The following is a 22943-nucleotide window of genomic DNA, read 5'->3' as shown; positions in this document are numbered from 1 at the left end:
TAATCAAGTCTCTGTATAAATGCACCTGCTCTGTGATAGTCTCAGGGTTCTGTTGAAAGCGCAGAGAGCATCATGAAGACCAAGGAACACACCAGGCAGGTCCGTAATACTGTTGTGGAGAAGTTTAAAGCCGGATTTGGATACAAAAAGATTTCCCAAGCTTTAAACATCCCAAGGAGCACTGTGCAAGCGATCATTTTGAAATGGAAGGAGTATCAGACCACTGCAAATCTACCAAGACCTGGCCGTCCCTCTAAACTTTCAGCTCAGACAAGGAGAAGACTGATCAGAGATGCAGCCAAGAGGCCCATGATCACTCTGGATGAACTGCAGAGAACTACAGCTGAGGTGGGAGAGTCTGTCCATAGGACAACAATCAGTCGTACACTGCACAAATCTAGCCTTTATGGAAGAGTGGCAAGAAGAAAGCCATTTCTCAAAGATATCCATAAAAAGTCTCGTCTAAAGTTTGCCACAAGCCACCTGGGAGACGCACCAAACATGTGGAAGAAGGTGCTCTGGTCAGATGAAACCAAAATCGAACTTTTTGCCCACAATGCAAAACGATATGTTTGGCGTAAAACACAGCTCATCACCCTCAACACACCATCCCCACTGTCAAACATGGTGGTGGCAGCATCATGGTTTGGGCCTGCTTTTCTTCAGCAGGGACAGGGAAGATGGTAAAAATTGAGGGGAAGATGGATGCAGCCAAATACAGGACCATTCTGGTTGAAAACCTGTTGGTGTCTGCAAAAGACCTGAAACTGGGATGGAGATTTATCTTCCAACAAGACAATGATCCCAAACATACAGCAAAATCTACAAAGGAATGGTTCGCAAATAAACGTATCCAGGTGTTAGAATGGCCAAGTCAAAGTCCAGACCTGAATCCAATCGAGAATCTGTGGAAAGAGCTGAAAACTGCTGTTCACAAACGCTCTCCATCCAACCTCACTGAGCTCGAGCTGTTTTGCAAGGAAGAATGGTCAAGAATTTCAGTCTCTCGATATGCAAAACTAATAGAGACATACCCCAAGCGACTTGCAGCTGTAATCGCAGCAAAAGGTGGCTCTACAAAGTATTAACGCAAGGGTGCCGAATAATTTTGCACCCCCCACTTTTCATTTTTTTATTAGTTAAAAAAGTTTCAAAAATCCAATAGATTTCGTTCCACTTCACAATTGTGTCCCACTTGTTGGTGATTCTTCACAAAAAATAAAAATTTCATATCTTTATGTTTGAAGCCTAAAATGTGGCAAAAGGTTGAAAAGTTCAAGGGGGCCGAATACTTTCGGAAGGCACTGTATACCCTTTACTATGATTCAAATTCAGTTGCCTCTGTCATTTTTGTTTCTTTTATCCCATCATGCGCTCTACTATTGTTCGATGTTGATTGCCTCAGCAACGCAACTTTTCACTTTTAAATTCAGATCACTGTATGATTTGTCATGTCATTGACAGACACCCCTCAGTACGGCTCACCCTACAGTCCAGTTCGAATCCAGTCGCAACAAGGCACATCGGCCCACATCTCTTCAGACCAACTGTTCTCAAAGCCGTTTTACTTCAAATTGCATTCACGGTTCCAAATTTGTTAGTTAAACCATAGTTCACCTCATGATAAGATTTTCCTCGCAGTCACTATAAACGCATCTCAAAGTCGCACGACCTGGCCACTCATTCACTTTCTAATGGCATAAAGCCACTCTCCGTAGTCCGTCCGTCATTTCTCCTCTAGGTCAGTCGAGTTCAGGTAGTTCCATCCTGCACCAGGTTGAACGTTCTTCCCCCAGGTTCCGGACGACTGAGCTTTTGACCTCAAGTAGCCAGGTCACCAGTCGCAGTGACCATCTCTAGCTGAGATTTAGGTTCCCCTTAATCTAACCTTAACTCTCTGGGAGTATTTTGGGAATCCGTATCCTTCCATTACCTCATACTTAAAGGAGAACGTTTGAGCCCTTATAAATGTGATACATACTACTCTGCATCTACTCAGAATCGGCCTGTTGTCTCCAGTCTTGTTTTTTTTTCTTCAAATTCCCTAAAACTGCCAAGACCCTTCTGATTAAAAACTAGAATCCTTTTTAACACCCAGTTTTTCATTGACAGTTCTGCCCTTTGTGGCTGAGAGCTTAAACCGACATTAAACAATATGCTTTTTCTCCAAAAATAATGCATACACACCCACTACTTTATGGTCTTGTAATTTGTTTTTCATGAAACTAATTTTTTTTGCCTCCCTATAATTTCCTCTATAAGCTCCTGAAATCCCCCCCCCCCATATGGGCACTGTGTGTCTTAGTCTCACCCGTGCTAATCCCCTTAAAGGTGATCATCGGGAGGCCAGTATTTCCCTACTGGTAGAAAGGCATCAAAGGAGGGCTATGTGTCACCCTGGGCTGTTTTGTGGGCAGAACAAGCTAGTCTTCGGCTCGATTCACATCTATGCATGTTGCTTTTGAGCGTTTTTGCAGTGCTTTTTGCGGTGCTTGCCGCGTTTTTGGACACGTGTTTTTACCGCGATTTTGCCGCGGGGTTTTTTTTTTTACACTGTGGTTGCTTAGCAACCAGATATATACAGTGAAAAAAATGCAAATTGCGGCAAAAACGCTGTAAAAATGCGGTACTTGCGTTTTTGTTGCAGGTCCATTGACTTCTATTACATGCAAAACGCTGCATTTTGCATGAAAAAAAGTCCCCGACCCTTTCCAAAAACGCAGAGACACAAAAATGCATTGATGTGAACATGTTCCATAGGAACCCATGTTAAAAAATTTCCTTGCATTTCTGCAAAATGCATAAAAAAACACGCTAGTGTGAATCGAGCCTTCTACTGCAGGTATCCTGTGACAAAAACAGGGAATTGCTCACTAACTCCATGGGACCTATCCACCTTAAGTTTACCTCTTCTTTCTTAGCTGATTCACAGACTTTCAGTTTTAAAGTTAGAAAATATCAAAAAAACTAAAGTTTAACCATGAATCATAGTCAACATATAAAATATAGTATGCAAAGATAAGAAGAAGGGAAGATGAGAGAGGGGTGGAGGATCAAGTGGAATCTATCCATACGGACCATATTTTGTCATCTTTGGCCAGACAGCCTCTACTCGTATATCTCAACTGTTACATAGGAAAAGTGGATCTGACAGCCAGGCACCAGTCGTTATAGCATTAGGAGAGTTCCCATTTAAGAAGAAGTTTTCTTCTAGCGTAGTAAGATGAATATAAAAAACAGTAATTTAGCATGGTTTTTTAATCTAAAAATTATCATAAATACCTAGCAATAGTGCAAGAGCATTTGGTATTAACAGTAGCTTAAGTAGTGTCAAAACACCTTGTGCGCTACTAGAACCCTTTCCTATAGTGCTATTGAATTCTGCTGCTACCACCTACTATGTGCACTCACATCCAAATGTCACAAATGTCTCAAAATATATAAAAACAAATATTACAAAAAATAGTCAAAATGTGGATAAATGCAAAAAATTGTTGTACAGAACAAAATTATATTAATTAAAATACTTAACTTAAAATTAAAACTTAAACTTAAAATACTACAAAAAACAAAACAAGATAACATTGTAAACAATCACAGTGGGTGAAATACAATTGAAGGTAATCCCCTCAGTGCTACCAATTCGAATACACTAAAATATTACATATGTGCATAAACACAAGTCCATATATCCAAGTGCTGGAATGTCCACTTCACTTGTGTAGGCCTCTCTGCCCTTATATAAGCAATCCCAAAAATCTATGATACACTTGTGGTCCACCTCAGCGTGCCATATGTGCTTACCTTTCTTATTGGACCCATATCATTTATATCATATAGGTCACACGTAATGCTTGTTGTAATCCCTCACTTTGCATCATGAATGGGATCCGCCTCTTTTCCTCCCAGGATACGATCCTTTAAATGGGGAAAAATGGGAAAAATTGGTGGACAGGTCCCTTAACAGATCCAGCTTATGTTTCCATAGTGAAGAGTGATACTCCCAGGGAAAGATGAAAAATTGCCAATGGTGCAATATTGTTAAAAACAACATACTCCTTTATAAAAATTGTAAGCACTCACATGTAAAAACAAATGGACAGCATTGTATTGACTCTCGGTAATAGATCAGGAAACCTGCAATTCACGGTATCTCTCACCAACTTCCAGTTTCGATCTGTACTGGAAGTGATGTCACCCAACTCCGCCGGATCCGTTGCATCATAGATCGCATGATTTCTTTCGAGATGATCATATTTTTTACTTTTGAGTGAATACAATTTTAATAAAGGAGTATATTGTTTTTAAAAATATTGCACCATTGGCAATATTCCTTCTTTCTCTGGGAGTGTCATTCTTCATTGTGAAAACATGCCGGATCCCCCATTTGAAGGATCTTACCCTGGGAGGTAGAGAAGCTGCATCCATTCATAATCCACAGTGAGGGATTGCAAGCCTGTGTGACCTATATGATATGAATTACAGTATGTGGGTCTAATAACAAAGCCGAGCACATAAGGTACACTGAGGTCGACCACGGGTGTATCACCTTTATTTGGGATTACTTATATTAAGGGCGGAGAGGCCTGCATGATTGACATGGATAGTCCAGCACTTGGATTTATGAATGTTATATATATATATATATATATATATATATATATATATATATATAACATACATGAATCCAAACATACATACATACATATACATATGTTTATGCACACATGTAATGTTTTATTGTATTTGGATTGGTAGCACTGCGAGCATTACCTTCACTTGTTGTTGTTATTTTTGTTTTTTTGGGAGTGTTATTAGCACCAGGGTGGTGTTATTATTAATATTTTATTGTATTTTTTTCTGCTGAATTATAGTAGGTGCAACAGATTGTGAATTTATTTATGTTCAACAAATTTTGCATTAATTCACAATTTGATCATTTATATTTTGTAATATAATTGAGGAGTGCTATTCTAGAGCAGCGCTGCAAAAAGTTAATATTAACCACTTCAATACCGGGCACTTAAACACCTTCCTGCCCAGACCAATTTTAAGCTTTCAGCGTTGTCGCACTTTGAATGACAATTGCGCGGTCATGCTACACTGTACCCAAATTAAATTGTTATCATTTTTTTCCCACAAATAGAGCTTTCTTTTGGTGGTATTTGATCACCTCTGCGGTTTTTATTTTTTGCTAAACAAATAAAAAAATACCGAAAATTTTGAAAAAAAAAATTTTTTTTGTTTCAGTTTCAAAACTTTGTAAATAAGTAAATTTTCTCCTTCACTGATGGGCACTGATGGGGATACACTGATGGGCAATAAGGCGGCACTGATGGGCACCGGTGAGGTGGCACTGATGAGGTGGCATTGATGGACACTTATTTGTGGCACTGATAGGCGGCACTAATGGGTGGCACTGATGGGCGACACGGATGGGCACTGATAGGTGGCACAAATTGGCACTGATAGCTGGCATGGATGGGCATGGATAGGCGGCACAGGTGGGCATGGGTAGTTGGCACAGGTGGGCATGGGTAGGTGGCACAGGTGGGCATGGATGGGCACTGATAGGTGGCATGGATGGGCACTGATAGGCAGGACCGGATGGGAACTGATAGGCGGCATTGTATTATAATATACTGTACTAATGGATGCCAATCAGTGCCAAACAATAATGCATGCCAATCAGTGATGCCCATTGTGGGCACTGATTGGCATCCATTATGGGCACTGATTGGCATCCATTGTGGCACTGACTGGAATCCCTGGTGGTCTAGGGTGGCATACCTTATCCTGGGCATCCCTGGTGGTCTGGTGGCGTCCCTGGTGGTCCAGTGTGGGCATCCTCGGGGGGGGGGGGGCTGTGCTGATAATCGATCAGCACAGGCCCCCCCTGTCAGAAGAGCAGCCGATCGGCTCTCCTCTACTCGCGTCTGAAAGACGGGAGTGAGGAAAAGCCGATCACCGGCTCTTCCCATTTACACTGTGATCAGCCGTGATTGGACACGGCTGATCACGTGGTAAAGAGTCTCCGTCGGAGACTCTTTACAGAGATCGTAGTTGCAGGGTGTCAGACTGACACCCGCAACAACGATCGCCACGATGTGCGCCCCCGGGGGCGCGCAGCGGCTCATAATCCTGAGGACGTCATATGACGGCCAATCAGGGTTATGAAACCACTTTGCCGCCGTCAATTTGTAATAGGGCGGGCGGCAAGTGGTTAAAGGTAGCTTAAGTGCCTTGGACAATCTGATTGCAATTTGATTCAATAATCAAAAACCTGAGGGCCACACCATGTGATGGAATGTGTCAGTGGCACCTGACATTTGTTGCAAAGGGGGGGGGGGGGAAGAGGGCCGGGTTGATGTGATGTAGCCTCTGGTTTATGTAACACATTCTACAAAAATGTAATTTGGATAAATTTGTCATAGATCATGAGTTTAGTGTATTGAGCAATCGCATCCTCTCACTTCTCTGAAAGGGCAGGTATATCATTCTCCCACTTCTGAAACAAAGCAGAGACCATGTACTGTATGTTACAAGGTGAGGGGTTTAGTCAAGTCAGAAAAGTCAGAAGCTCTCAAAGGTTCTAAGGCATGAGTGCTCAACCAATGGCCCAGGGGCCACATGTGGCCCACGGAGCCCTCTGATGTGGCCCACGACTTCCTGTTCTGGGATGGCGGGTTGGCAAGTACAGATCAGGTTTGCTACCCTAGAGCATGAGTGTTGTGAATGTAGCCAGGGGTAGAGGAAGCAAGCGGCTGTGGAGCAGAGCTGTTGCTTCCTGTATAGCGCCAGCTCCTGGCACAAGCGGAGTGATGCCAAATGCACTGGGACAGCAACAGCTGGCAATACCTGAATGGAAGACTGTTATTAAAGGTAAGTTTATTACTAAAATCACAGTGTGTATATATGGGCATATTTGTTCTGCAGTGGTTACCGAGCGGCTTTCAAACTTATCCGCAGGTGCAGCACAGTGCACCTGAGGGTTACCTGCACTGAGCCATAGACTTCTGTTATTACCTGCGGGTTTGGTGTGCTTTTAGAAAGCGCAACACACCTGCAGGATATAACAGAAGTCTTTGGCAAAGTGCAGCTAACCCACAGGAACTGCGGTGTGGGTAAACATCAGCACATCCATGTGAAAGTAGCCTTAGGCCTCTCTCACACAATTTGTCCTACCCAATCGGACCCGCCATTCACCTCTATGGAGCGGCAGATGTAATTAAACTTGTGTCCGTTTACACCCGCCTATCTATAAGAGGATCCGTCCCCTTCCGTCTGGGCGGAAATGGACCTGTCATCTGCCCACTCCGCTCATTGTGGCCCACGACCGGTTACCAAGTCGCTTAAGTGGCCTTTGCTCTTCAAAAGGTTGGGCACCCCTGTTCTAAGAGATACATGCCCTAATATTGAAGATATCTGAAGAAATGCCAGTTAGAGAGGTTGTATTCATTTTTCAATGAGTCAAAGGTATGGAGGTTGCCTGTCTGAAATAAATGATTGAATGCTTGAATGCCCACAGCTGGGTCAGGAATAGTAGTTAGGTGATGGGGTTGTCCCAGGGAGGGGTATTAGGGGACCGGGTCTTGGGAATACATGCCCATTTCACTATTGTTATTGTCTCCTACATTCTTTGAGTTTCAGCCAGAGAGGATAGAGGCCCCCTATAGACCAATGATTACAGTAATTGAGGGAGCTGACTATCGTTGCCTCCAAATCTAAAGCAGAATTGTAAGAACTATTCTGGGAGGTTTACCCGCCCGTAGGAAGGGGCGAAAGAAGAGCGTCAATTATACAAAAAATTCTAAGTGAAATCCAAATTGGGGACTGTCTGAAGACGTAGGTAAACTTGGGGAGAAACAGCATTTTTATTAAATTAGCCCATGTTACTACTGAAAGAGGGAGAGCATATTAGGTCTCGCATTAAAGCGGGAGTCCGCCGTTTTTTTTTTTTTTTTAAAAGCCAGCAGCTACAAATACTGCAGCTGTTGACTTTTAAAATAATGACACTTACCCACCCAGCGCGTCCGCGATGTCGGCACCCAAAGCCGATCTCTCGATCGTCTCTCGGGTGCTGCCGCTGCCATCTTGGGTATGGGAATCAGGAAGTGGAGCCTTTCGGCTTCATTTCCCGGTTCCCTACTGCACATGCGCGAGTCGCGCTGCACAATAAGGATGGTCCCCGCTGTCTCTGGGATCCGTGTGTTTCCCAGCAGGCAGCAGAATCTACGCCGGAAGTGGGTGCAGATACCTGTACTGTACAGGTACCTGCACCCCCTCCCCCCTGAAAGGTGCCAATTGTGGCGCCGGAGGGGGGGAAGGTTCCAATGAGCGGAAGGTCCACTTTAGGGTGGACCTCCGCTTTAAGTTAGACTAGCAGTGGTGATACTGCGGTCCAAAAAAGGACATTTCCCAAACATTTAAACTGTTGAACCCATTATAAGGGGGTAGTTGTGGCTCAATTTATGTACATGTTTGTCTGTGGGAAAGAGGGTAGATTTGGACCAGTTTATTTTTATAACCGAGTAATACCAAATGTTTTATTAAAGCTCGGCAGAGAGGTGGCCAAGAAGAACTGAGCATCAAAAAGACACAGCAGCGTGTGATCTTTGTACAGTGATAACTTGTCCTCCAGTGCACCCATCCGCAGACCATGAATTTGAGGGTTAGCATGAATCGGAGTTGCCAGGGGGTCTATTGCCAAAGCAAAAAGACCTGAGGATAGGGCACAACAATGCCTTTTACCTCTATGTAAGGCAAAAGTAGAGGATAGTATATTGTTGGCAAACGCTCTGACTCTAAAGGCTTAATATATTAACTTGATCCATTGTATAAATTTAGGCCCAAAACCAAATTTAGGTAAAGTTAGGTAGAGGTATGGCCGCTCCACTGAATCAAAAATGCTTTTTCAGCATCTAAAGAGGGGCGTGGTGGCAATATTGTCATGGTGAACCGAAAGATGGGTGAATAAGCAACGTAGGTTGATGTCCGTGACACCCCAACTGATCTTTATGAAGCAGGGTAGTAATAACTAAGGATGAGCTCAGGCGTGTTCGCATGCTCCACGCACAGAGCCCGCCAGGAAGTTGGCGCAGCGCTGCGCTAATCACAGGCAGTGAGACATTTCCCCGATGCGCGGCTGCAGAGAATGGGAAATGTCTCACTACCTGTGATTAGCGCAGAGCTGTGCCAACTTCCTGGCGGGCTCTGAACGTGGAGCATGCGAACATGCCTGAGCTCATCCTTAGTAATAACCCTATTGAGGACCTTCGCCAGGATCTTCACATCCATGGTAAGGATGCCAGGATGGTCAGAATTTGAAAAGCAAATGAAAGTGTCTTGTGCAGGCAAGAAACGAGAATGTCAGCTTAGTGTTTATAATATTTCGCCTGGAGGCTGTCAGTCCCAGAGGTTTTATCAGATTGTAATAATTTGATGGCTTGAAGTATCTCATCTGGGGTGATATCAGCCTCTAGGTCAGAATATTCAGTGGGGGACAATGATGATATTTATAGATGCAGAGGATGTCAAGAGAGAGTCAAGCCGCGTACACACGTAGCCGTCTGTCCGACGTACTTAGTCTGGCGGACTTTCCGCCAGACTGTCCGTCGGACTTTCCGAACGGGCTACTTGCCCACACACGGCACTTTTTCAGCGGACTAATACGGCGTACTAAGTCCGCCGTACTATCCGCCCTACTTTTGAAATGAACGGACTGAATGGGGGGGGGGGGCGCGCGCCCACCCCAAAGCACCTTGTCCCCATGTTGATGAGGACAAGGGCCTCTTCCCGACAACCCTGGCCGTTGGTTGTCTGGGTCTGCGGGCCGGGGGCTTATCGGAATCCGGGAGCCCCCTTTAATAAGGGGGCTCCCGGATACCGGCCCCCCACCCTATGTGAATGAGTATGGGGTACAATGTATTGCACAGCTCCGGGGGTCTTCCGTCTTCGGGGGTCTTCTCGCCGGACTCCTCCGCTATCTTCTTGTAGCTCTTATACTAGTGGCCTCTTCTTCCGACTTCGGGGGTCTTGTCCCCCTCTTTGGTTCTTCTGCCGGGCCACCGCGCCTTCTTATAGCTCTTTTACAGGCGGTGGCCCGGTCTTCTGTCGCCGCGGCCTTCCGTTCTTCTTCTTCTTCTCCTGGAGATGTTGACTCGACGCTCTCTCCGGCCGCAATGACAGGGACGCGCTGCGCGGCGACTTATATAGGGACAAGGGGCGGTGTCACATGGGTTGATGTCATATGGGTTGGTGTCACATGGTGACCCCACCCCCTTACGATGTCACAGTCCCAGAGGATGCTAGGACTGTCGCCATGTGACATCAACCCATGTGACCAACCCATGTGACATCAACCCATGTGACACCGCCCCTTGTCCCTATATAAGTCGCAGCTCAGCGCGTCCCTGGCATTGCGGCCGGAGAGAACGTCGAGTCAACATCTCCAGGAGAAGAAAAAGAAGAAGAAGAAGAACGGAAGGCGGCGGTGGCGACAGAAGACCGGGCCACCACCTGTAAAAGAGCTATAAGAAGGCGCGGTGGCCCGGCAGAAGAACCGAAGAGGGGGACAAGACCCCCGAAGTCGGAAGAAGAGGCCGCGGCGACGAAGAAGAATGCCGGGCTCCTCCGCTAGTAAAAGAGCTACAAGAAGATAGCGGAGGAGTCCGGCGAGAAGACCCCCCGAAGACGGAAGACCCCCGGAGCTGTGCAATAAATTATTTTATCTTGTGTGTTGTGTTTTTTTTGTACTTTATTTTACAGGTGAATGGGTAGGGGTACATTGTACCCCATACTCATTCACATATTATTAAAGGGGGCTCCCGGATTCCGATAAGCTCCCCGCCCGCAGACCCCGACAACCAACGGCCAGGGTTGTCGGGAAGAGGCCCTTGTCCTCATCAACATGGTTGAGGGCACGCGGCCTGGTACGGCTCAGGAGGGGGGGGCGCTCGCTTGCCCCTCCTTTCCTGGCCGGCTGGGTAGCGTGCTCGGACAAGGGTCTGTTGTGGACTTTGGGGGGACCCCCACGCCCATTTTTTTCGGCGTTGGGGTTCCCCTTTAAGTCCATACCAGGCGGCGGGGCCAGCGGCGTCTCATTCGCGGGCCCCGCCTACCTGGAGACCCGCTCGAAATCAGCGGACTTTTCTCCGGGCGGGAAAAGTCTGTTCATTTCAAAGTACGGCATACACACGGCTGGATTGTCCGCCGAAATGCGAGTCCGGCGGGAAGATTGGAGTGTAAAACTACATTCTAAGTCCACCGTACTTTCGGGTCAAAAAAGTATGCCGGAGGCTACACATGGGGGGATTGTTTGGCGGACTTGAGTTTGCCGGTCTTTTCCACCCGCTTGTTTGATCGTGTGTACACGGCATCAGGAGCATAGTCCTGTGATTCTTCAGGGAGGGAGGATAGGCAGGGTTATTCTTCTAAGGAACCCTCTTAGGGTTCACCTCGTAGGAGCATCCTGCATGCTGTAAATACATTATACATAGTGTGTCTAGGTTTTGGTTAGGTTCGAACTTCCTTCTTCTGCCTAACCTAGGAGTGCTTCCCATCTTATCCTTTTAATCCTGCTTACTTTGTGAGACTGAATCCAGGGTTTTCTGGGTCACATTAGGATCAAACCTACTCCCTTCCAAGGTTGTTTTTTCTAGTAATTCTTCCATGGTAAGTCTCATCTTGGTGAAGTGATTGCTTGTTCTGACATGTTCTTTAGGTATGGAGCTTTCTTATTTATTGAACCTTGTGGGGTCAGATGAGTACAGGCTTAGGGCCTTCCTACACAGACCAGCTGGTCTTCTTTTTGCAAAGAAATTACTCCTAGGTTCCTTGTCTGATATCTGTGTTTTTCTAGAGGGAGCTTGATCCCTTTTCTCTGTTGACCAATTGTGTTTTTTTTTCCTGTCCCCCATTGGTGAGTTCAGAATAAAGAGCTTCTTAATTTAGTGCATGGTTCAGTGCTTCGTTCTGTGTTGAGTCATCCCTCTCTGGTTTGTAACTATTTTCTTTTTGGTCTTAAAGCGGTAGTAAGGCCGCTTGGTCATTTTTATCTACAGGTAAGCCTATAATAAGGCTTACCTGTAAGTAAAATTAATATCTCCCAAACGTGCACCGTTTAGGAGATATTCACCCTGCATGCAGCCAGTGACATCACTGGCGGTATGCGCTCTAACGTTCTGGCATACCTTGCCGGAGCCCCAGAGCTTTGTGCCGAAACCGAGGGCGACTGCGCGCAAGTGCGGGGGTGACATCATTGCGGCTCCGGCCAAACACATAGCCGGAGCTCAAGAACCTGGAAGAAAGACAGGGGGAACATTTCAGCCCTCTCAGCAGTGACTTTACAGCACTGGAGGGCTTCGTTCCAAGGTGAATATTTCATAATGTACTAGTATGCCACTGCCTTGCAGGTTTCTTTTTTTTTTTTTAACAACCGCAGTTTACAACCACTTTAAGCAAGAGGTTGTCTCTCTTTCTCTCTCTCTCTTTCTCTCCTCCTCCTGGTCATGTTGTCATAGCTTCCCAGCTGAGTTTACCATTCAGATCATGTCAGTTTTCATTGGATTGCATTGAAAATGTCTCTTTATCAGAAAATAAATTAAAGGCTTTAGATGCTCATTGCAGCAGCCCCGAACCTGGATTATACATTATGTACAGTAAGCAGTTTCACAACGCTTTTCCCAACCGAGGAGATATTTGCGTTAAAACAGAAATATAGATCAATATAACACTGCATAGTTTAAACCTGCACACTTCCCTCTTGCTGATTCCGATATGTCAAATCTGTTTTTATACAGTTTTTGTATGCTTTGTTGTGTGGCATTACCATTAATAAATAGAGAATTAAAAAAAAAAAAAGTAAAAGCATAGCTTTGGTCTTTGTGCCATGTATTCTTCACAGGGCCTAATAATTAAAAATAAAAACATGGTTTTCATTACTCGGGGGTGGGAAACTACCCTGAAAATATAGACACCAAAATCACAATAAGGATTTAAAGCAGGATAAAATGTATTGTCTGAACTAGATAATAAATGGCTTGTGTAAAGAGTTAATGTCAGGTGACACTCACTTATTGTCATATGTGAAGAAAACAAATTCCGCCAGATGAAGCAGGATATCTAAAATATTAGCCCACAGCAATAACAAATAAAGGGATGAACCCATGTAGACAATACATAATCTGTAAATAATGTCAGTTCTCAGACTAAGGAATTTTAAAAAGGCCTCACCTTTAAATTATGAAAAAGTTAAGTGCCTGTTATTGTTCATGGTTATAATCTTCACATTCCTTCACATATATATTGTAGTCAACAAGCATGCAGTTTTTTTTAGCTACTTGAAAACATTTTGTTCATTTAAAGTATATGTTGTCAGTACACACATCCATATGTGATCGCATCACAATTAATGGTAGTGCAGGACCCCTTTTCCAGGCATATGACATGCAAAGTGCAGGAAACCAATATTTAAAATAAAAATCTATACCATGTCTCAAGCCACCCAGATTTCATACCCAAAAGAAAATTTACACCATCAGAGCAGTTTAATTAAAAAAAAGGCTATATGCATACGACTAAGCATGATGTTGTTTATGGTGTTTCCTGAAAGAGCACACCAGTCCGAGCCTCTGTGAATTTTCTGCATTAAAACACTCAGAAACAATGACAGTATGCTAATTAGAGCGGAAGTGTATGCATTATGTTTGCAGATACCACAAGCTATGTGAAGCTGGACTGAGACCCACTGTGCAATACAATAAAAAAAATGAAATGCCATGGTTAACCTGGGCTGTTGTAATGATTACTTAACCAAAGAGATGTTGGAATTCCCATGTAATGAACGTCCCCATCTGATCATTTATATCTTGCCTAAAAATACTTAAACAGACTTCACTGTCGACATTTAGGCTCATTGTATCTGCCTCAGGATCTGTGACACAAGTGCTAGCTTGGCTCATAGACTTTTACCATTATCCAAAAGGAAATTACCTGCATATAACCAGTACACAAATGACATTTGGAGAGGCTTAGACCATATTCTGCATTCAAAGAAAACTGGAAGCTGATGACTATAGACATCAAATCTCTGTATACCTGCTTACCTAATGAAGCAGATTTATAGGCAGTAAAACACTTTGGGTTTTATTTACGAAAGGCAAATCCACTTTGCACTGCAAGTGCACTTTCAAGTGCAGTCGCTCTAAATCTAAGGGGTAGATCTGAAATGAGTGGAAGCTCTGCTGATTTTATCATCCAGTCATGTGCAAGCTAAAATGCTGTTTTTTTATTTTCCTTGCATGTCCCCCTCGGATCTACAGTGACTTTACTTCCAAGTGCACTTGCAGTGCAAAGTGGATTTTCCTTTAGTAAATAACCCCCTTTGCCTGCATCTACAGTTGGGGACTTATCAACAATTCTCGTTTGAATGTCTGAGTATTGTACTTGAGAACAACTATTATGTATTTAACCACTTAACAACTGCCCCATAGCCGAATGACGGCTACAAGGCGGTTTCTTAACTCTGGGAGGCCGTCATATGACGTCCTCCCAGAATTCCCGCTTTCCCACGCCCCCTGGGACCACAGGACCCGGCGCATCACGGATCACGGCCGTTTACCACGTGATCGCTCCGTCAAATGACTGAGCGATCACTTGTAAACAAACCAACGTCATGTCATGACTCTGGTTCCTCCCTCCCCTCTCTGTACTGATTGCTACAGCAGAGGGGGAAGAGATCGGTGTCAGCAGCGATGTGGGCTGCATCTGCAGTGCCCACATCGTTGCTCACCGAAATTTAACCCCTCAATACCCTGCCAATACTCTGCAATACCAGCCAATACTCTGCAATACCCTGCCAATACTCTGCAATACCCTGCCAATACCAGCCAATACTCTGCAATATCCTGCCATACCAGCCAATACTCTGCAACACCCTGCCAATACTCTGCAACACCCTGCCAATACTCTGCAACACCCTGCCAATACTCTGCAATACCCAGCCAACACTCTGCAATACCAGCCAATACCAGCCAATACCAGCCAATACTCTGCAATACCCTGCCATACCAACCAATACTCTGCAATAGCAGCCAGTACTCTGCAATACCCCGCCAATACTCTGCAATACCCCGCCGATACTCTGCAATACCCTGCCAATACTCTGCAATACCCTGCCAATACTCTGCAATACCCTGCTAATACTCTGCAATACCCTGCCAATACTCTGCAATACTCTGCCATAAATTGCCATACCCAGCCATACTCAGTGATACCCAGCCATACTCAGTGATACCCTGCAATACCCAGCCATAGATGCCCCCCCCCCCCCCGCCGCCCTCCGGTGCTTCTACCGACTCGCCAATACGATCAAAGCCAGAATCTTTTTTATTTTTTATTTCAGGCATCCCAGCCTAGAGGTGAGATGTGGGGTCTTATTGACCTGTCATGCCATATTCCTATTACAAGGGATGCTTACATTCCTTGTAATAGGAATAAAAGTGATCAAAATAATTTTTGGGGAAAAAAATGTCAAACTAAAATAAATAAAGTAAAATGAACAATAAAAAATTTAAAGCGCCCCTGTCCCCATGTGCTCGCATGCAGAAGCAAACGGATACATAAGTCCCACCCACATATTTCAAACCACACGTGAGGTATCGCTGCGAACGTTAGAGTGAGAGCAATAATTCTAGCCCTAGACCACCTCTGTAACTCAAAACATGTAACCAGTAAAAGAAAATGTAAAGCGTCGCCTATGGAGATTTTTAAGTAGCGATGTTTGCCGCCATTCCACGAGCGTGTCCAATTTTGAATAGTGACATGTTAGGTATCTATTTACTCAGCATAACTTAATCTTTCACATTATGCAAAAATTTTGGCTAACTTTACTGTTTTTTTTTTTTTAAGCACAAAACTGTTTTTTTTTTTTCCAAAAAAAACACGTTCGAAAAATTGCTGCGCAAATACCGTGATAAAAAGTTGCAATGACCACCATTGTATTCTCTACGGTCTTTGCTAAAAAAAAACACATATAATGTTTTGGGGTTCTATGTCATTTTCTAGAAAATAAATTATGATTTTTACATGTAGGAGAGAAATGTCAGAATTGTCCTAGATGCTCCAGAAAGCCTGATGGTGCTCCCTGCATGTTGGGCCTCTGTATGTGGCCACGCTGTGTAAAAGTCTCACATATGTGGTATCGCCATACTCGGGAGTAATAGCAGAATGTGTTTTGGGGTGTAATTTGTGGTATGCATATGCTGTGTGTGAGAAATAAACTGATACTATGACAATTTTGTGAAAAAAAGTTAAAAAAATCTTGATTTTGCAAAGAATTGTGGGAAAAAATGACAACTTCAAAAAACTCATCATGCCTCTTACTAAATTCCTTGGAATGTCTTCTTTCCAAAAAGGGGTCATTTGGGGGGTATTTGTACTTTTATGGCATGTTAGGATCTCAAGAATTGAAATAGGCCATCAGTACTTCAGGTGTGATCAATTTTCAGATATTGGCACCATAGCTTGTGGACTCTATAACTTTCACAAAGACCAAATAATATCCACCAATTTGTACTTATTTTTACCAAAGATATGTAGTAGTATAAATTTTGGGCAAAATTTATGAAGAAAAATTACTAATCTGCTAAATTTTATAACAGAAACAAAGAAAAATTATTTTTTTTTACAGAATTTTCGGTCTTTTGGTCTTTTATAGCACAAAAAAAAACCAGCAGTGATTAAATACCACCAAAAAAAAGCTCTATTTGTGTGAAAAAAAGGACAAAAATTTCATATGGGTACAGTGTTGCATGACTGAGTAATTGTCATTCAAAATGTGAGAGCACCGAAAGCTAAAAATTGGTCTGGTTATTAAGGGTGTTTAAGTGCCCAGTGGTCAAGAGGTTAAGGGAGAAAATATATGCAGTATAGTTCCAGCTGCCTCTGATATACACACATATTAGTTGGTTAACTTGAAGAACATGATATTTATGTCTTTACCATATTCACGGAGAGTGCTTTTAAGCCTGAATTTTTCCCAAGCTGTTTTATTTTTTTGATGGTAATATCACCAAAAGTACACTGACCATGTCTATCGATTCCAAACTGACTGATGGGAACAACTTACTACATTAGCACAGTGCACATCCGCAACACCTTTTGAAAAGCCTACCTATCCCACAATTTTCTAGGGTTATACATCTCGATGAGACTGACAGAATCAAAGGTTGGACAGTTTGTGCTTAGTATTTTTAGAGCATTGATATCCAACCATGATCCTTGGTCAAGCTCTGTTTAGGGATGTAGCTGAAAACAAGGGACTTCCCCTAAGATCAGGGACAGAAAGCTGGTTGTACAAAAGTTCAATTTGTTGATTTGAGCGTATCAAAAGTGCAACACTGTGTAATCTTAATATACTATGTTATACACATTTGAAAGCACCATCTGTTTTAGGTCTATAAACACATCCAAAACATTATAGTTTTTGAAGAACCCTATCCCAGTCTCAAGTACAGTATGTACCTCTTCCGGTTCTTATTAAAAACGGGGTGTTACAAATGACACAACTGCACTGTATGTCATTCCTTGGTATGTGGTGATTACACCTACACAAGAGAAACAGATATCCCATTAGGAAATATCTGAATTGCAACACTGAATACTGTTTACAGGCTAAAATGCCCATGTACAGTGACATATGTAGGAAAGACAATAGGTCTTTCTAAGCAATGCTTGCAGTGACACAGAAGTCACACTAGAACAGTACTGGACATATTTGATAAGGGTCAACAGAGTGATCTGAATATACTATTAGCAGCCTATTTTGTTGTGCACAAAAATCAGTTCTGTTTTTTGCCTTGTTGCTCATTGCCAGTATTATAGCCCTGTGGTCTAGCTCAATTTTTGAGACATTACCTTGGACCATAATTTTTTGTTGATTGTTTAGACGGTGATGCCCTGCTTGGATGATTGTTGCTTTTAGTCTTTTTGCCATCTTGGTATATTTCCTTGTATTCGGCATTGCCAGGTGACAAAATATGGGCCAATTTCTTTTCTATATCCCAGGATCATTTTCCTGGCCCCAATTTTCCCCTTTTTTTCTGACTTCTTTTTTTCTTTTTCTCCTTTAACATGTATCCATTTATTTGATATCTTGCCTTTAATTTTTCATTCATATGCACTTTTCCACACAATTTTGTGTTCCGCCCATTTTCTTCTCCAGAGCATTTTCCTTTTCTTTTATTTTTTTTTTACATGCCCCTTCCACTCCCTCCTAGGATAGTGTAGCATGTATGCCTTTAGTCCGTTTCTCTATCTGAGTTACTGCCCTGCAGTAGTGACGGTTGGATCTGACACTTGACTGCCCAGCATAATTGTTTGCCCTAGTGTACCCAGCCAACTGTTCTAGTCTGCATCTGGAGCCTCCCACAGCCACTGATTCCCACTGCTTTTTTTGTTAAAAGTGTTGGGACAAATGGCCATTATCCCTGTGACATTTTAAAATGGCACCTTGGACTCCAGTGATTACAGTAGACCTGTTGCTAAGCCTACAGTTTAACATAAATCCATATGTGATATCACAGCGTTCTTTTAAAAAAAACACTTTTTACTTTTGAAAAGCAGTCCTTGAGCTCTAGTCAAATGACAGAACCTATACAGATTCTCTTCCCCTAGCGATTACTCCCTAGACTTTACATAGTAAGATATAGCAGCAGCTGGCTGAGCTGTGTAATAATCTGTACACTCACAACCAAAAACATTAAGATTACTGAATGGGCACCAGGATTTATCTGACCTTATCATTCCTGAGTCAGCATCGTAGTTTAAAGTAGATGATGCTTGAACAAAGATAAGGCTGGCCTTCTGGGGACAATGGCATTGTCAGGGAATACATTGTATTCTCTTTGCAAATTAATGAATACTTGCAAGTATTAAACTTATCTATTACTAAGCGAGCATTGACCTAACCTAAAAAACAACACCTCTAGATTGTGCTAGGTTATTTTTAAAATGCTTGCACAAAAGATTATTTACATTAACATATTTCATATGTATGTCTAAAATAATTAGAATAAAGTTCATCTTCAAGCAAATATGGCAATAGGATATAAAATCTAGTTCTCATTTGTGAAATATTCTTGCCATATAATAATAGCCCTATTTTTCCATTGTTTTTCCAGATCATCAGGGCCAGAGTGCAAGCACATGGAATACCCTTGTCGTTATAGTAGTCCTGAAGCTCGTACCCAGATGTGTATACCTTACCGTGTTTTTGCCCCAGATGCACTTTTGAATCGGTGTAAAGAGTTGCTGCATCCTTTACTATGTCATTGCCTAGAAGCTGCTTATTCTGTGGTGGGTGTTCATCCATTCCCAAGGCTTGATGTTCTCATAGTGCCACCTAATTTCTCTAGTTTAGGAATGGCAAGGTAAGCCTGTTTATACTTTTTTACTTATAGAATTGTATTATTATGAATGTATGGAACTAGAGGCTTTATTAAAGCTGGAAAGTGCAAAAGTAGGCAAATTTCTGCATAGAAACCAATGAGCTTCTAACCTCAATGTGTTCAATTAAGCTTTGGTAATAAAACCTGGAAGCTCATTGGTTTCTATGCTGAAGTGAGCCTGGTTTTGCACTTTCCAGCTTTAGTAAATAAAACCCTATGTGTTTTTTAACTCGTAACATAGTATCTTCATAGTGGCTTTCTTCAGAACTGGATGTAATATTTAATATGAATTTCATGTGTTAAAGAATTATTGGTAGGGGAAAAAAAAAAAACAATTCTCTAAAACCTTTGCCAAAAGGTAAAATGGGATAGGTAAAATATTTGTCTGCAAAGAAACATATTAAGGAATCAACTTGTATACTTTTTATTTTTCTCAAACTGTAAATTAATTTACTAAAATCTCATATGAGCTTTACCATGTTAATGTCATTTAAGGTAATTTTAAATGCTTTTAAATCTAAAGCTTTCATTCAAATAACACCTGGTCATCATGCCATCATGTTCTTATCTCCTCTTTCAGGGTGACAACTTTCTGTCTGTCTTCAAATTGTTCTCCAGTGTTGTCACCCTGACACAACCTCCTAGTGTAGCCTGCAAACTAGAGTTGCACGATTAATCTTCAAGAATCATTATTGCGCTTTTTTTTCCCTTTTGCGATCTTGATAAAAGTGTTTCACGATTCTTACTATGCAAAGAATTCTCTCTGCTCTTCTGAAGCCACAGCCATCAAAATAAAGGAAGAAAAAAACGGGGAAGTCTGCCAAGAATCAGAACATTCTTTAGCAGTTGAACTAAGTGTAAACATTGTAAACATTTGTCAATGGAATAGACTTCGTGTGTAAATGAATTAAAGTGGTGTTGCACATAAAAAAAAGATAAATCATCAAAATTCCAAAAAAATAAAATAAAATATTTAGGATTTTTTTTTAACTCCCCTCTAAATGCCTGTTGCTAGGAGGTCCCTCATAGTCTGCCTCCTTCAGTGTCTGGGCTGGTGACATCACTTCCCCTCAGAGCAGGAAGGGCTCAGCTCTGCCCCCTCCCTCCTGTCAGTCATCTGGGACACGTGACAGGTTCCAGATGACTGCGTGGCCAATCACGGCATGCGGCGCCCCTCGCGCATGCGCAGTGGGTGCCCGGCTGTGGCTTCACAGTTAGAATGCCGGCGCCACCAAGCGGGGCTTCGTTCCCCCCATCACTGGACCCGGGATAGGTAAGTGTCTGATTATTAAAAGTCAACAGCTGCAGTATTTGTAGCTGCTGACTTTTATTTTTTTTTAAGGGGAACTCCTCTTTAAGTTTAACCACTTAAACACTAAACCTTTTTCTGACATTTGTTGGCTTCAATTTAAAATCATTTTTTTTTTTTTCTAGAAAATTACTTAGAACCCCCAAACATTATATATATATTTTAGTAGAGACCCTAGAGAGTAAAATGGTGGTTGTTGCAATATTTTATGTCACACTGTATTTGCGCAGTGGTCTTTCAAATGCAATTTTTTTGGAAAAAATTACTTTAATGAATAAAAAAAAAAACGAACCAGTAAAGTTAGCCCAATTTTTTTTAGTATAATGTGAAAGATTTTATATCATGAGAATCGTGATCTTTTTATTCTAAGCAAAAAAAGTAGTGATTCTCATTTTGGCCAGAATGGTGCAGCTCTATTGCAAACTACTGCACCATAGCACATTGCATAGGCATATTCTGCTGTTGGTTGCTTTTAGGTAATGTACCTTGAGAAAAACAGTGGTGTCCTTCTGGATCACATGTATATAGATTAGAAGTAGCTGCAGAGAAAAAAAAAAGGATAAAAAAGGGGAAATTTGTATATTATTATAAAAAACAAAACAAAAAGGCAAAAAAATGCATAATGTTTATGATCAACAGTTTTTTAGACAATGTTATTCATTTAGGATTTAAATCTTTAAGTAGCTTTTATTGAAGGCTTGAAAAGGCATTTACAATATTTAATAAATTACTTTTTATGTCATAAAGAATTCAGATTCTTATTAATCTGTGAAATATTTGACATTGATCCCTAGGAATCGTACTGCTTTGCAAATATGAAAATTAGATTGTTTAATTTTGTCTGGTTGTTGCTGAACAGAGACGAAAGGACATAGAAGGGCTTATTTAGTAGAATGTGTAATTTAGTGATGTAAGCCTGTGGCTGATTCAGAATCCAGCTCTAACTACTGCCATTATGTAGATTTGGAGAAATTATTTTATCTGCACATGTTCAACTCACCCATCTGTAATTGAGTTTTGTAACAATGTCCCTTCTCTTGGACGTAGCAAGGTTAAGCCTGTGAACCCTTCTGCACCCCAAAAAGAACAGTAGTAATCTTTCTCTAGCTCCATATGCTCAAGTTACACTTAATCCTAGCTGTTTGCTATATAACCACGTTCCCATATGCTTGCAATCAGACATGTCAGCTGGAAAATCTGTTTTCCTGATTAAAGAAGAAAATGGCTGGAGTGTTGTTTATTTACTCCATGTCATGTCCTGAATTCTGACGAGTAACCGTTTTAATGCTATAAATGTCACTGAAATCTTAACAGTAGACATACTACCAGTTAGGCTTTTGATCATTTATTTGTGAATCGCAGTCTAGCAGCTTAAATTTCTTTGCCATTTCTTGTGTCTAGGTCTGTGAAACACCATTTTGTAGTTCTTTTTATGCCCTCTTCCTGCAGCTTTATTCTACACTGCACATATTTCAGTCTTTTCACTTACAAATGCTTTTTTTTGTAATGTTAGACTGTAGTTGCACTCTTAACATTTCACATTTAAGTTGAGACTTTATAGCATAGTATAAGGGGCACATTTACTGTATACAAAACAGAAAAAGAGGGTGGGAATAGGATCCAAGGTGTCCTTGCCTTCAGTGAAGCAAAAGGAACAAATAGCGGTTTAACCTGATTAATCTTTATTAGAACAAATATGTAGAAAAGTGTATCATTGAAGGGAAAGCATATACAATAGAGAATTACACGCAGTAAAACTGACAACGTTGCCAATTAAAAAAGGCTTGCCCATGAGCTCAGCCATGACAACATCATCTGCTCGTGTCAATAACCCCAAGTAACTTATTGGTGTAACTTCTCACAAAACACATATACACAGCTTTTAGGCTGGAAAGTATCCCTGCCAATTAGTAGAAATGGCAGGTTTAGTATCCTGATGAGGCACTATCAGTCAGAGATGGTAAATCAGTGGAGTGCAACTCGCAGCGATATATTATATATTAATATGACTTGAGCCTAGGAGGAGAAATAGATCTGCTATGAGCCTTTATACATTCAACACCATGTTTTCATGAAACGGTAAAGGTAGCACCACATATGGGTTATGCGCATAACATTTCTACTAATTGGCAGGGATACTTTCAAGCATAAAAGCTGTATTTACTTGTCTGTGATGATCAGTGCAT

The 22943-nt window shown here is 42.0% G+C and overlaps 1 protein-coding gene across 2 annotated transcripts in view; it reads left to right on the top strand.

Moving 5' to 3' along the window:
- The window catches only part of AOPEP (aminopeptidase O (putative)), a 613303-nt gene that overhangs the window by 77565 nt on the left and 512795 nt on the right, over window positions 1-22943 (top strand). For both annotated transcript variants that reach the window (XM_077474816.1, XM_077474818.1), the window contains exon 6: window positions 19182-19430. In XM_077474816.1, coding sequence (XP_077330942.1) covers window positions 19182-19430 — 249 coding nt within the window. The remainder of the gene's footprint in view (window positions 1-19181; window positions 19431-22943) is intronic.

The sequence above is a fragment of the Lithobates pipiens genome, unplaced genomic scaffold (assembly GCF_037356315.1).
Source record: "Lithobates pipiens isolate NorthernLeopardFrog02 unplaced genomic scaffold, aLitPip1_a1.2 Scaffold_13, whole genome shotgun sequence".
Taxonomy (NCBI): domain Eukaryota; kingdom Metazoa; phylum Chordata; class Amphibia; order Anura; family Ranidae; genus Lithobates; species Lithobates pipiens.
This window is presented reverse-complemented; position numbering and strand designations above follow the sequence as displayed.